This window comes from Camponotus vicinus, unplaced genomic scaffold (assembly GCF_025532165.1).
Source record: "Camponotus vicinus isolate PSW18456_S1 unplaced genomic scaffold, iyCamVici1.0 SCAF_5, whole genome shotgun sequence".
NCBI classification, from domain to species: domain Eukaryota; kingdom Metazoa; phylum Arthropoda; class Insecta; order Hymenoptera; family Formicidae; genus Camponotus; species Camponotus vicinus.
The window spans coordinates 8,338,790-8,352,212 of NW_028141977.1; the positions used below are offsets into that span (position 1 = coordinate 8,338,790).

Genomic DNA, 13,423 nt, shown 5'->3' on the forward strand with positions numbered 1-13,423 from the left:
AGCTAAAGTGGTATAGGAGTGTAATAAAGCTGTTAAAAATATCAAAATTCATTATTGTATGCATAATATATGTCGAATGCATTAATATTATGAGGTACATTTGTTATAAATAAAGGATTAATATATTCTGACTTTTCGTTGCTTGAATTATTCGATTAGGTGATTTCTATTATATTTTATATTTTATTTTCGCGCTCTTTTGATTCATAAAATTATATTTCGGTGAAAAAATTTAATATTTAAATCAATACAAAATTTAAAATGAGTTATATTTGAATTCAAACGTTGTTAAAGAACTAATTATCTTCGTAAATAATGAAATAATAATTTATGATTTCCGTCCTATTTCATTTTAATTCCTATTTTAAATAAATAAATCGTGCAAAATATTTTTTTTAATAAATATTCGTTGCCTCAATATAATTATACATTAATCATTGAAGTTAATTAATTGCACGCGGATAATTATTTGTATAAAATATTTGTATCTTTTATACATTTTGTCATTTGAGAGATAGTAATGCAATGACGCACTAAGAAAGCAGTTTGTGACGTTTAAAAAAATACATTCATTTAAATAAATGAATTTTGTGAATACTTAATAAACAATGATTTAAATAAAATGATTAAATGTATCCACATATGCACATAGAAGTATGTACTTTATTAAGTAAATATGATGTTATCTATCCAATTTCGGGTTTAATACTTTGCAATTTTTTTGTCCTACGATTCTGTATTCGCTATCACGATGTCGATGATTAGTTTAAAGGTCCATTATCGCTTGGTCCCGCTCTTCCATTGATTTCCGGTTCTCGTAAGGCGACAATCATAGCCGATTTCGTGTCGGCGATCAATGATGTCATGGTTCTCGAAACACAATTCTCTTATACGAACGTAGATATTCAGGCCGGATACGAAGGCTTGCAGCGTGCATTTTAATGAATTCGCTGTCCAATCTTGTTTTCCAGTGGCGTAAGTTCCCTTGGGAGAACGAAGAGAGGAAGAGTTTAGAGGGAGGAAAAGAGAGAAAGGAAGGAGAAGGAAAGGCTGCAGGCGACGGCGGTGGTGGCGGCGACGGAGGACGGGGGAGGCGGCGAGGTGAACCGGAACCGGAAATGGCTGCGAGGTGGCTGCTGCTGCTGCTGGCGCTCCTCGTCGCCCACGCCGCGGCTCTTCCTGATTTCATTAGGATAGGTGAGTATCTTTCCCAGCTTCCCCCGATGTGAAAGCCGTGACCCTTTCGACCGCATTGAATAGCGTCAGTAAAATTATTATCAATGTCCCGCTCGATAATATTTGCGAGGGAGAAGACGGTAGCACGACTACTTGGTTCTTCGAGTTGATATTGAGAATGAAGCTTCGGGAACATTATAAACAGATAAGATCTTATTCCTCAAATTAATTCCGAGCGAACTTTACTTGAATGGTATCTTGATCTCAAGCTTAATTATCGAGATAGTTAATCTTAAAGTTAATCTCAAAGTTAAAATTTCTTTTCAAAGAAAGTGCACGCATGAGGGATGATTTTCTCAATCTTGTGTGCTTTACTTTTAAAATTTGTACAAATTGAAGTATATATGAGAAAGAATGCTAATATATTTTTATCATTTATTATTATATGATCTTATTATTATTATAATCTTTCCTTATTATTTATAATCTTTCTTTTTAAGAATGTTAATATAATCTTTTATTGCAATTTAACTGAAAAATTCGATATTTTTATAATGCGATAAAAAAATTGTAACAGATCTCATATAATGTTAGTGTAAAACACATTCGTAACATAATAATAATAAATAATAATAATAATAATAATAATAATAACATGATAATAATAATAATAATAACATAATAATAATAACAAATAATAAATAAATTTCAAATTTTGTGTATTTTTTTATAATAAAGAATTTTCGAATTTTATATTTAATTTATATATAATTTGATATATATTTCGAATTTATATAATATTCTCATTTGTATTGTATAATGCGGCATCAAATAACACAAATCATATCTTTCACAGGGATTTATATGGGGATTTTTTGTATATATCGTTCAACTGTAACGTTATTATTTATCTTTTTACTTTTACAATTGTGAAATCATAATCGTTTTAAATTATATTTGTAGTTTTATTCAAAATTATGTTTTTACTAATTATATCACCTTACTTTCAATCTGCTATTATTCTTGCTTTATGCTTTCTTACATATACGTATAGTAGTTGCTAACGTTACACTATAATAGCTCCGTGAAAATGTTTCGGCTGTGAAGCACAAATAATTGAAATTAACGACTGTAACATCGCATTACTAACAGTGCTTTGTTTAATTTGCATTGATGGTGATGCAAATGGAACATTGGCAACGAAACATGGACAACGAAACAAGCATTTTATCGACGATAATTACAAAAGTTTTGGCTCTATCGCGCGTCAGAGAAAATCAGTCCGATGCCAGCCATGCTTGTACTACTGCGTATACAGCGGATATATAATATGAAGTATTTCACAATCAAATGTCGTGAATTAGCTGCCTATGAGTATATTAAAAGCAGTAATAGTTGACTGTAAACAGGACAGTGACAGCATATTTCCAGCCATACAACTCACAAAAAGATTGCAAAATTGAGATTAGAAGTAACATCTAAAATTTATTTTATTTAAAAATATATTGCATGATAGAAAAGCGATGATAAAAGAGAGCGATAATTTTATTTATGCATTTTTAATTTTCTTCAAATATTCGTATAAAAAGAATATATTATTCATATTTTCTAATAGTTTAAACAAGGTTTTTGTTTTTTAAAATTATATGTATATATACACGTATAACAATTATAAAAATTGGTAAAATTAGTATAGTTATCATAATTTTTTTTAAATAGTTCTACATAAATGAATTAATATTTACATATTAATTATTAAAATAATATAATATCAAAAATATAAAACTTATATTTAAATTATTGTAGCATATTTCTTTTTTAATGCAAAATATTATTTTATTCCACTAGAAAAAATGTTTCAAAAGTATAACATTTTCGGGTCGCATACAAATGTTCAGTTGCTTTGACATAAAAGCTATGCATATTTAAATTTTCATTACACAGAGAAAATTATTATAACTACGTGATTGTAAAGTGCAGTGATTTTCGTTAATCTGTGTCTTTTTAACAGAAAAAAAATTTGTTTATTTAAAGGAACACATACAGAAAGCTTTTATTATATTGTTCGATAAACATGCTATTGTTATCCGAAGACAATACCAATAGTCATCAAAATCTAATGACAATGTAATACATTACATTACATTGGCTGCTATATCTATATTTGAATATCATTAATTCATGCATCTTTTTCAAACACAAATATTGTGTTTAATAATACAAGCATTTTATACACATATTTGTATTCGATTTCTGTACTTCATTCTTATCTTTTACAATATGATAAAACAATAGCAATTTGTAGATTTTAAACGAAAAATCATGTGAAATTGTTATTATGTTTAACATTACAATCGTCGTTTTTAAAATACGACGTATACAGATACACGCGAGTAACATGATGCATTGAGTTCAGACTACACTTTGAACTTTTATCGAAATGTAAATTCACGTTGCACTTTTACGAGAGCTGCTTTCTTTTTTAAAATAACGATAGCGAGAAGCAAAAGCGGATCAATATTATACGTCAGTGCTCAGGAAGATGCTTGCTGTACTCGCTATGAGTTTTGATGCATTCATTTGTGCTACGTGTGCTTGTTCCATAGCGTATATCAATGGCATGTGTATGGTCAATATCTTTCTGCACCGGAACGCTGAAAGGCAAAAGAATTTATCGGAATAATATGAAAAGAGACGCATCGAGATAAAAGAAACGTCGCTAGAGATTCCTTTATCTTGCATTAGGTCGATTGAATTTTAAACGGTTCGCATTTTAGTTTTCTAATTTTCTCAGCATTCTCTTTGATACTCAATATCTGTTGCAGCTTTCTTGACGCTCTTTTGCAACATTTCCATTTGTTTTTTCATCGTTATTGTTAATCAAACAATCGCATAGTTTACTTTATTAAAATTCTGTTGGTAAATTAAATAATGAAGAGGAAAAATAGTATAAATGTGCTTGTTTTTTTATTGAAGATATATAAAATAGTTTGTAGAGATAAATCTCTTTTATTTTTCTAATTTTTAAATCTTTCTAATTTTATCTCGTAAAAATAAATATGAACAGATCTCTATCCGTATATAGCGATTTAAATACATTATATATATATATATATATATATATATTAAATATATATATATATATATATATATTAAATATATATTAAATATATATTAAATTTATATACTTATGTATTTATATAAATTTATGTACATAATAAAAAATATGCAACCAATAATCATTTATGGGCTGATAAAAAGCTGTCTTTTGCTATCCTTATAATTATACATATATAGAGCAATCTTCCATTTTAAAAGAGCAATTTATCACTCGCTCATTTTAGATTTAACGTTACTACAAACATGCTTCTCGTCAAACTCAAGATTAAAAACTCGCATGTGGTTGTATATATTTCTCTATTTATTTGCATAAACCAGCGGTAAACTCGCTTTTTCGAGTGTATAATTAAACCGAGGTATGGAATTCTTGGAATAAACTCTTACGTATTCAGTTGGGATTAATTTATCATTTTTATTTCATCGTATAATGGTTGCGATGAAAGAGCGACGACGTATTGCTTCATCAATTTGAGCAGAATAATTTACCAACGGTCAATGAATAAACGAGTTTAATAAATTTGGTTTGCAAACAAGGAAATATTTAATTGATATAAGGATAGATTTTTATTACAGAATATTCGCGACTTTATTCGATTGGCTGGAAATATCGATTTTTCACGATGTGTATTCTCGTACACATGCTTAACATTATTCATAACACGAATTCGACTGATTGATGATAAGTTAATGTTATTACGCGTTTTTAATCGCGCCCTCTAGCATCCCGCAACCTCCCTTCTTTTCTTTTTAATGGAAATTTTATAGAAGTTATATTAATTTCATATTTATTCTTACGAATCTGGCATAACAATTTTGTAAAATTTATTCTCCCGATGCGAGAGCTACGTGCTTTTTTATTTCACATTCCAGATTTCACGTCATATTCCTGTGCTATTCAGTTTTTCTTATTTGCGCTATATTTTACTCATTATTGTATGTTACAATGACCGTGGCGAATCGAACAGCTTTACGAAGTGCGCTAAAGTAAATCGATAGCAGCTCACTAACGAGAGACGTAAATCTATCCCGGAAATTCTATAAATCGCGGAGTCAAGCCAGCGCAGCTGCTCGTACAGTTACTTTATGACGTACACGAGATTAAAATCAATTTATGGCGCCAATTTCTCCTAACTGAATGAATTGGAAGGTGCGGAATTTGAGCGGACCACACGAAGAAACTATCAAGAGTACTTATGCGACGCGAGATGATGGAAATGACAGCAGATGGAATGTATAATAATTTACGTCGGCTTTTCCGATAGCATAAAATATATAAAAACTTTGTATTATTTTTAAAAATATACAGATATTTCATAAATCTTTCGTTGTAGTTGAACGCGATATTATGATTTCTACTATCTTGTTCTTTATACGCCTTTTATTTATACTACTTATATTATTTCCATAATAATATTATAATCTGTTGTCGAAAATGTATTTATATTTAAGAATTTAAAAAAATATATTTTAAATATAGAAACTGTACACTGTAATATCACAACTGTCTAAAACGCATTATTTTATAATACATAACACATGCACATAAAATACATTGAATAGTAAAGTTACATGGAATATGAATTATCTGGTTTAGATCATTCTGTACAAAGATGTAAATGGATCATAAATCTTTATGGTTCGGTTATATTGACGGACAGAGGATCAGATAGATAGATGGTTGGATAAAGAAGAGATCTGTGTGTGATGGTGATCGCAGACGGAAAATAAGAAGTACACGCGCATGGATCTCGTCAAAGTAGCACTCTTTAATATGGATGCGTGATTTCCCAGGTGGGCTGTTTCATCCATCGGACGACAAGCAGGAAGTGGCCTTTCGCTACGCCGCGGAAAAGATCAACGCCAACCGGGACATCCTGCCCAAGTCTAGACTCAGCGCCCAGGTCGAAGTGATACAGCCGCAGGATAGTTTCCATGCTTCGAAACGAGGTGAGTTTCATAATTGAATCGGAAATACTCGGATGATACGAGACTTTGCTATTCTTCGCTCGATTCAAACTTCTTATCAAGATTGATTATTTTTTAATATCATCAATTAATGCAATCTAATCTGCGCTAACAGTTTATTAATCTATCTTTAACTTTTTGTTTTTTTATTTTACCACATAAACTTGTTAACTAAAATATTTAATATATAATATAATATAATATAATAAATAAGATATTAATAATTAAAATAATTTTTTTAATTTTAAATATTTACACACATATTGAAAAAGTGGAAAGAATAAAATTTTACATACTTAACAATCAAATTTTTCCAAAATTTGATTCGTGAATATTATATATTAAAAAATTCGAGAAATACAAATTTTATAATCAAAATGTTTCTACAACAAGAAGATTTTAATTAAAGAAACAAAAAAATTAATATAAAAGTTCCCGTTCTATCAACAATATATATTAGAGCATTGGAATCAAGAAATAAGAGAAATTAGATAAAATTATTGCAGTTGATGTGGTCTCAACAAAAGTCAATAAATAGTTAAGGACTTATGTTGCGAGTAAAGGATACTAAGTTGACTGGAAATCGCTTCACGTTAACGTATGCATCGCACGCCAAGTCACACGTAACTGCCTTGAAAGTTCGCACGACTTGCTTGATGCGCGAAATAAACTCCATTTACGCGATTAAGGATTCGAGACGTCGTTGCTGCCGTGAAGCTTCATTCTCGCACGTGGTAGAACCGGGTGCCGCCAGTTGATGCCCGATGTGACGATCCTTCCTAGTTCTCCACTATCAAAGTGTAACTCCCTAACATCCTTATCTCGAAGGCGAAGCCCATTTCCAACGCTAAATTCCGTTTCTTGTAGTTTCGGCACATTTAGTGCATCGCGTTAGAGAATCAGGAAGTTTTAACATGCGAAAAATTTCACTTTGCTTGGATAACAAATAATTTATTTCCGCGATGATAGCAATGCTGATACTATTCAAGTAATTTATTTATATAATTTAAATTTTAATATTATAATTATTGACTATGCTTTGTTGAAGAATCACATTTAAAATTCACATTGAATATTTTTCTAAAAGTCGTCATAAACTTTCTCTTATATAGAGATATATAAAGATACATATACATATATACTATACATATATATTTATATATTAAACTAAGATATACACATATATAAAATCTTACACAGTTATATATAAATTCATTTTTAAATTATAAGAAAAAAAATACTACTTCTTATTCTCTATGAAAGTTAAAATTATCAAATGATAAAATTATTGTATATACAAAGTGTTCATTTTAAAACTTTCTATCCATTTATTTCACGATAGACTATTTTTGCGAAAAATGCCAAAAACAAGAAGAATTTTGTTTTCAAAGGGGACATTAAATGCAACGAAATTCTTTCATCCTCTTCAAAAATCTTAAATGGCAATAGAAGCCAAGTGATATATCATTTTAAAGGTCTTTTGATTCTCTGTACAACTCTCTTTCTTTTTTTTTTAAGTGTATATTTTTCGAGAAATCGCACTTGGAAGTTTTAGGTGTCAAAAATGTTTTACATGCAAAGATACATATTGGAGTAGAATTTATTTATTATAACAAATGTTAAAAAAATGTTCTCCTTTGTTTTCTAAACAATAATATAAACGATTCTTAAATTCTGAACAAACATGAAAAGTTTCTACAGGAATAGCTCTGCATTTTTGTACAATTCTTCGACGCAAATCGTTTATATTTTACACTGTTGTTTCATAAACAATGGATTTTAAGTGCTCCCACAGAAAAAATTTTTTTAAAAATGTTCGTTCAGAATTTGAGAATCGTTTATATTATTATTCAGAAAACAATGGAGAACGTTTCGACATTTGTTATAATAAATGACAAATAAATAAATTCTACTCCAAATTATATTTTTGCATGTAAAACTTTTTTGATCTAAAATTTTGCACCTAAAACTTCCAAGTGCGATTTCTCGAAAAATATTCACTTAAATAAAAAAGAGAAAGAGAGTTGTACAGAGAATCAAAAGACCTTTAAAATAATATATCACTTGGCCCCTATTGCCATTTAAGATTTTTGAAGGGATAGTTAACCCGACGAAGGGGATGAAAAAATTTCGTTGCATTTAATGTACTTTAATGTCTCCCTCGAAAGCAAAATTGACATCTTTTATTATTTTTCGCAAAAAGTAGTCAATCATGAAATAAATAGGTGGAAAGTTTTAAAATGAACACCCTGTATATAATAAACATTAAAATATTATATAATAAAATATTATAATAAATAAATTTAAAATATTATTAAAATATTAAAAAATTATTAAAATATTATAATAAAATATTATAACAATAAGTATAAAATTATACAAAATTAAGATAATATATAATTATCATTCTCACACAACTAATGTTTTGTTATATACTATTTTTCAATAAATAAAAATATTTTAATTGCTGCTAGGGAGATTAATGATATTAAAATTAGTGGCATTTATACTAGGAAACTTATAGTAAAAATGGCTATAAGACAAAACAAAAACATATATAAACATATATTTATTTTGTTTTTATTAAACAGTAAAATATTTTCATAAAAATATGGATTATTTCTATATATAATTTATATATAGTTATAATTTATATTTAGTAAAACATCATGTTTTTAACATTAAAAACAAAATTGTTATTAATATTAAGGATATTCATATTACTTTCGTTAGCATTAATGAACATGACGTAATGATTGTAATTATATAGTTGAAATAATTGCATGAATATGAGCTTAATTACTTCCATTACAGCAAAATCTATTGATTTTTGGAAAATAACTAGGACAATTAATTATGTTTCTATCGTCAGAAATCTCTTTTCCTATTTATTTATCAAGATATCTATTATTAATCTAATAAATAACTCATCAAAATCACACTTATTATATTGGATGTATTTCACAATATTTGTATATTTTACACTGTAACTGTAAAATATCGCGTGCCAACATTTAATACGTTTCGCGTTATAATATATTTTCTTAAGACTTTATCACGTTGCTTTTATCTCCTATTATATCATTTGTAATTAGAAAATATATGAATTTACAATTTCTTAACTTGATTGCATTGGAATATCTTTCAAATTAGAACTCATAATGGGACCTGTTGATCTACGATTTATGCAGTTATTTTTATTGTGATTTCAATCTTTTACGAAATGGACAATTTTATAGTGATTTTATTCCATTACTCGGAAAAGTAATATCCATTGTGAAGTAACAATGACGTAATTTGCAAACATTTTTGACTCTATTGGGATATTATGCGCATTATATAATAGGTGTTTCTTTCCACGATGACATAAACTGCTCAATGCAAACAGTACTAAAAATTTAGAGGAATGTATTCTACGAGTATCTTCCGCTATTTTTTTGAAATATTCCTAACGTTCTGCATTATATCATGATTATCCTCTTTTTATTACGTTCGTATTTTTCTCTCTTTCTTATTTGATTGGAAAAAATATGGAGAGTCGTTTCGTAAGCCAGAAAGTGTATCGCAAGTTTCTGACGCTCATGGAATTCAATATGAAAATAGCTTCACGCGATATGTATAATATAAACCTGCGGTTACACGTTTAACTATGTACACAGCCGGAAATTGATAATCTCCAGCATAAAATAATAACTTGGCGGATATTTGCGCATGGCATTAACCAGGACCAACGTAATTACCATGTCGAGTTACTAAATGATTAAAGCGAACGGCGCATTCTAAATATGCACGCCGGAGTCGCATACAAGCGCATCGGTCATGTCGCAAGTGTGTGAGTCGTTGGGAAATGTTGCGCAGGAGTTGGATGGCCGAATTTGGCGAAACTCCAGAGCGGTATTACACTGTAAAAGCAATTTTATTGATAAACTTCTGTTTGCTAGAAGTTAACAAATCTCCTTGGGACACGGTGATCGCTACGGTCGGGCTGGCAATCGCGCTGCACATTTCACGACGCTCGAACTCGCCGCTATGGGTGATTCGAAAAATTTATCTTCTCCTGTAACTCAACGGCACAGTGCAGAGTAACGAGCGTTCGTGTCGGAAACGAAACTCAAACTCCGTTAACAATGACACATACTACTGCATCATAGAGAATTATGTGAGATCCAAGCTTGTTATTAACAATGGCGTGTAACGGTAATATAATGCGAATTACGCAAGATTCAAGCTTTATAAATAATAATATTTCTTACAATTATAATGCGCAATGAACTCCGCGAATATTACTTAATATTTGAATATTTAGATTATCGCGATCTAAAATTCTTGACCATTCTAAATAATGTGAAAATTCGGATAAAAAAATGCAATCAATCTGTCTACAATTTGATTTAATTTAAATATTAGGTATACATAAAATAAAGATTTTTGCTTTGGATTAAAAACAAATAAATAAATTGATTTTATATTTGAATGTTTTTATTTAAATATTTAATTTAAAGTATATGTGCAATATTAAAAGTAAGAAATATATATATGACTTTATGAACGATAAATAAGAGATTATATAAATTAAATCTATTATACATATAAAGAAATCGAGAGTATATGTTTAATATATTGTTGACGAATTTGTTACTAATATTAGAAACATTTACTTATTGAGACCGACCCTATTTATTTAGTAGCAGTGCAATTATTTCACAGACGAGATAAAGAAAGTGAAAGAGAAAAGAAGTAGTACTGATAAACAGTTGTCTGCGACGTCAGCCGCTATAGTGAGATAAATTAAATGCCGCAAATTCACTTGAGGTTTTGTGTTCTTCTCGTCGTCTAGATTCTGCTTGCCCTCGGGGCGATGAACCTCCTCGTTCGACAAACAGAAAGAGCGGATGGTCGTTTGGATGGTGTCGCCTCACCGTCTTTTTACGATGCTACGGAAAAACACATCGGCGAATGCGGTGGCCTTTGTTCGCTTCGTACCTTCGCCAGTGCAGTTGTTGGTAATAGAGTTTTACGATTCCGCTTGGCTGTCTCGGAATTTTTGGTGATACAGTCCATCGTTCTCCAACACGAAACGCGAGTTGGAACGGAAGTTAACGAGGACGCGCGCATTCGATTATGCGTGTCGTTCTATTGCGTCCCGTCGAAAAAAATGTGCAGCGCGATAACGTCAAGCGATAGCAGTTTCACCAGGGACAATTGTCGGGAACTCACTCTGTATGCATTGCACGAAGAATATTATTCAAAACGTAGGAGATCCGGAGTTCTTATGCGAACATCATCGCGCGATAATCTTTGTAAAGCACCGAGAAGATTTTCCCGATTCTTTCAATATACTTTTGTGGTAGAGGCCATATTTTGTAAAGTAAAGTCGATTGGCGATGAAATTTCCTTAAGAATAAAAATCTCTAGAGTTCTATAAAGTTGAAAAAAGTGAAATACATAATAGATATAATAGAATATTATTTCTCTAATTTAATTTCATCAAAGTATATCTTCGAACTTTAATACAAAAATCTTTATTCAAATTCGTTAATATTACAAACACTCTCAAAATGAAATGTTTAACAATTTAAAAAAAATAGCATTTGAAGTTTATTTATCAAATATTTTACATTACATATTAATACGGAAATTGTACACAGAAAAAAATAAGTGTCAAATCAAAACTTATATACTTAAATTAACGTGTTCATTGTTTCTATAATCTTCTTAGAAGAATTTAATAATTTTAAATTTCAACAATATTGTAGTCTTATTTCAATATTGTAATTGTCATTTCAAGAATATATAATTATTTAATTTTACTTAAAAATTATAATCTTTGATTTAAAAATGTTATTTTCTATCTAACATTGTTTCCATTCAAGAAAAAAATCATAAAAATAATATAAATATTCAAGAATTAAATCATAAAAATATATTTTTCTTGATTGAACTATATAAAATTCTTCATTCAAGCAAACAATTATTCAAGCAATTATATTTTTCTTTAATTAACGCAATATAATCTCATTTCAAGATTTTCATGTGTGTTAAAACTAAAGATATTTTCAAAACAAGAATATCCTCTTTTTCTGTGTACGGGTTAATCCTTCCAGATCCAAAATAATATATTTATATATAATATATATATTTATATATATTTATATATAATTTGCTATGAACAATTTCTTCTTGACAAACGACTTCATATTGATTAAACATTTAGTCTAAAGAATTTTAAAATTCCGTATATATAACGTAGCTTGTGCTAAATTCTCTGTCGTAACTTAAACACATTACTTATCGATTATATAACTCGCGTGTGCGAAAAGAATCTCTCTCTTGCAAAACTGGACGTCCCTCGGCGCCAGTGCGGAAATGAGAATATACCGGAATACCCTTGCGAAAGTATAAGAGACGCTCTGTAATATTTTACGCTTACGACGATGGTGCTTGGCGAGCGTGTCCGAGGGAGGTTTTCGTAACTACCCTTACACCGGGGGCAAAGTAACTCGCCGCGCAAGCGGTGGCGTTGTCTCGCTCGTTTCACTTTCGCTAAGCCAATTTCCCAAAAACCACCACCGGGAGGAAACGTAAAGTTCCGCGTCGGGATCGTGAGAGCGGCCGCAAGTTGCGCGACGCCGAGATGGAGCAGTCCGCTCTAATTTTCCCGTAACTTTTAAGGTTTCTTCTTTCACATTGTTGCGCAAAACTTTCGAGAACCTATTGGCACGTGGGAAACAACCAACGCGTTTCTCCCTATCTCTATCTTTCTTCTGAGACTCTTTCGAATAGCCGTGTTACAGTCTGAAAGAATGTTGGGGAGAATCAAGAGATACACACGCGTCATTAACTCTCCGCTATTTCGGTATGCGTTGAAACGCCCTAATTTACACGTAATTTTATATTAAAAATAAGAGAACTTCATTAGCAAATCAGCGTTTTTAAGGAAAAAAATTCTGGATACATAAATAACAATTCTCTGTTAAAGAAAATATAATATACAAGTTATGAATTCAAGATTTTGCGTATTTACAACTTCGAAATAAATTTTGATAATAAAAATGACATATTATTAAGAACGAAAGGCAGAGAATGTTAGCGCATTTGTAATTATCTATCACAAATATATATAAAAAATTTAAATATAAAAATTGTAATACATTATTTGATA

At 29.9% G+C, this 13,423-nt stretch overlaps 1 protein-coding gene across 8 annotated transcripts in view; it reads left to right on the top strand.

Annotated features, from left to right (window-relative positions):
• Positions 1-13,423, top strand: part of Kair1d (Kainate-type ionotropic glutamate receptor subunit 1D) — a 396,680-nt gene that overhangs the window by 264,824 nt on the left and 118,433 nt on the right. For all 8 annotated transcript variants that reach the window (XM_083099132.1, XM_083099133.1, XM_083099131.1 and 5 more), the window contains 2 exons: positions 972-1,197; positions 6,088-6,243. In XM_083099132.1, coding sequence (XP_082955258.1) covers positions 1,119-1,197; positions 6,088-6,243 — 235 coding nt within the window. In that variant the 5' untranslated portion in view covers positions 972-1,118. The remainder of the gene's footprint in view (positions 1-971; positions 1,198-6,087; positions 6,244-13,423) is intronic.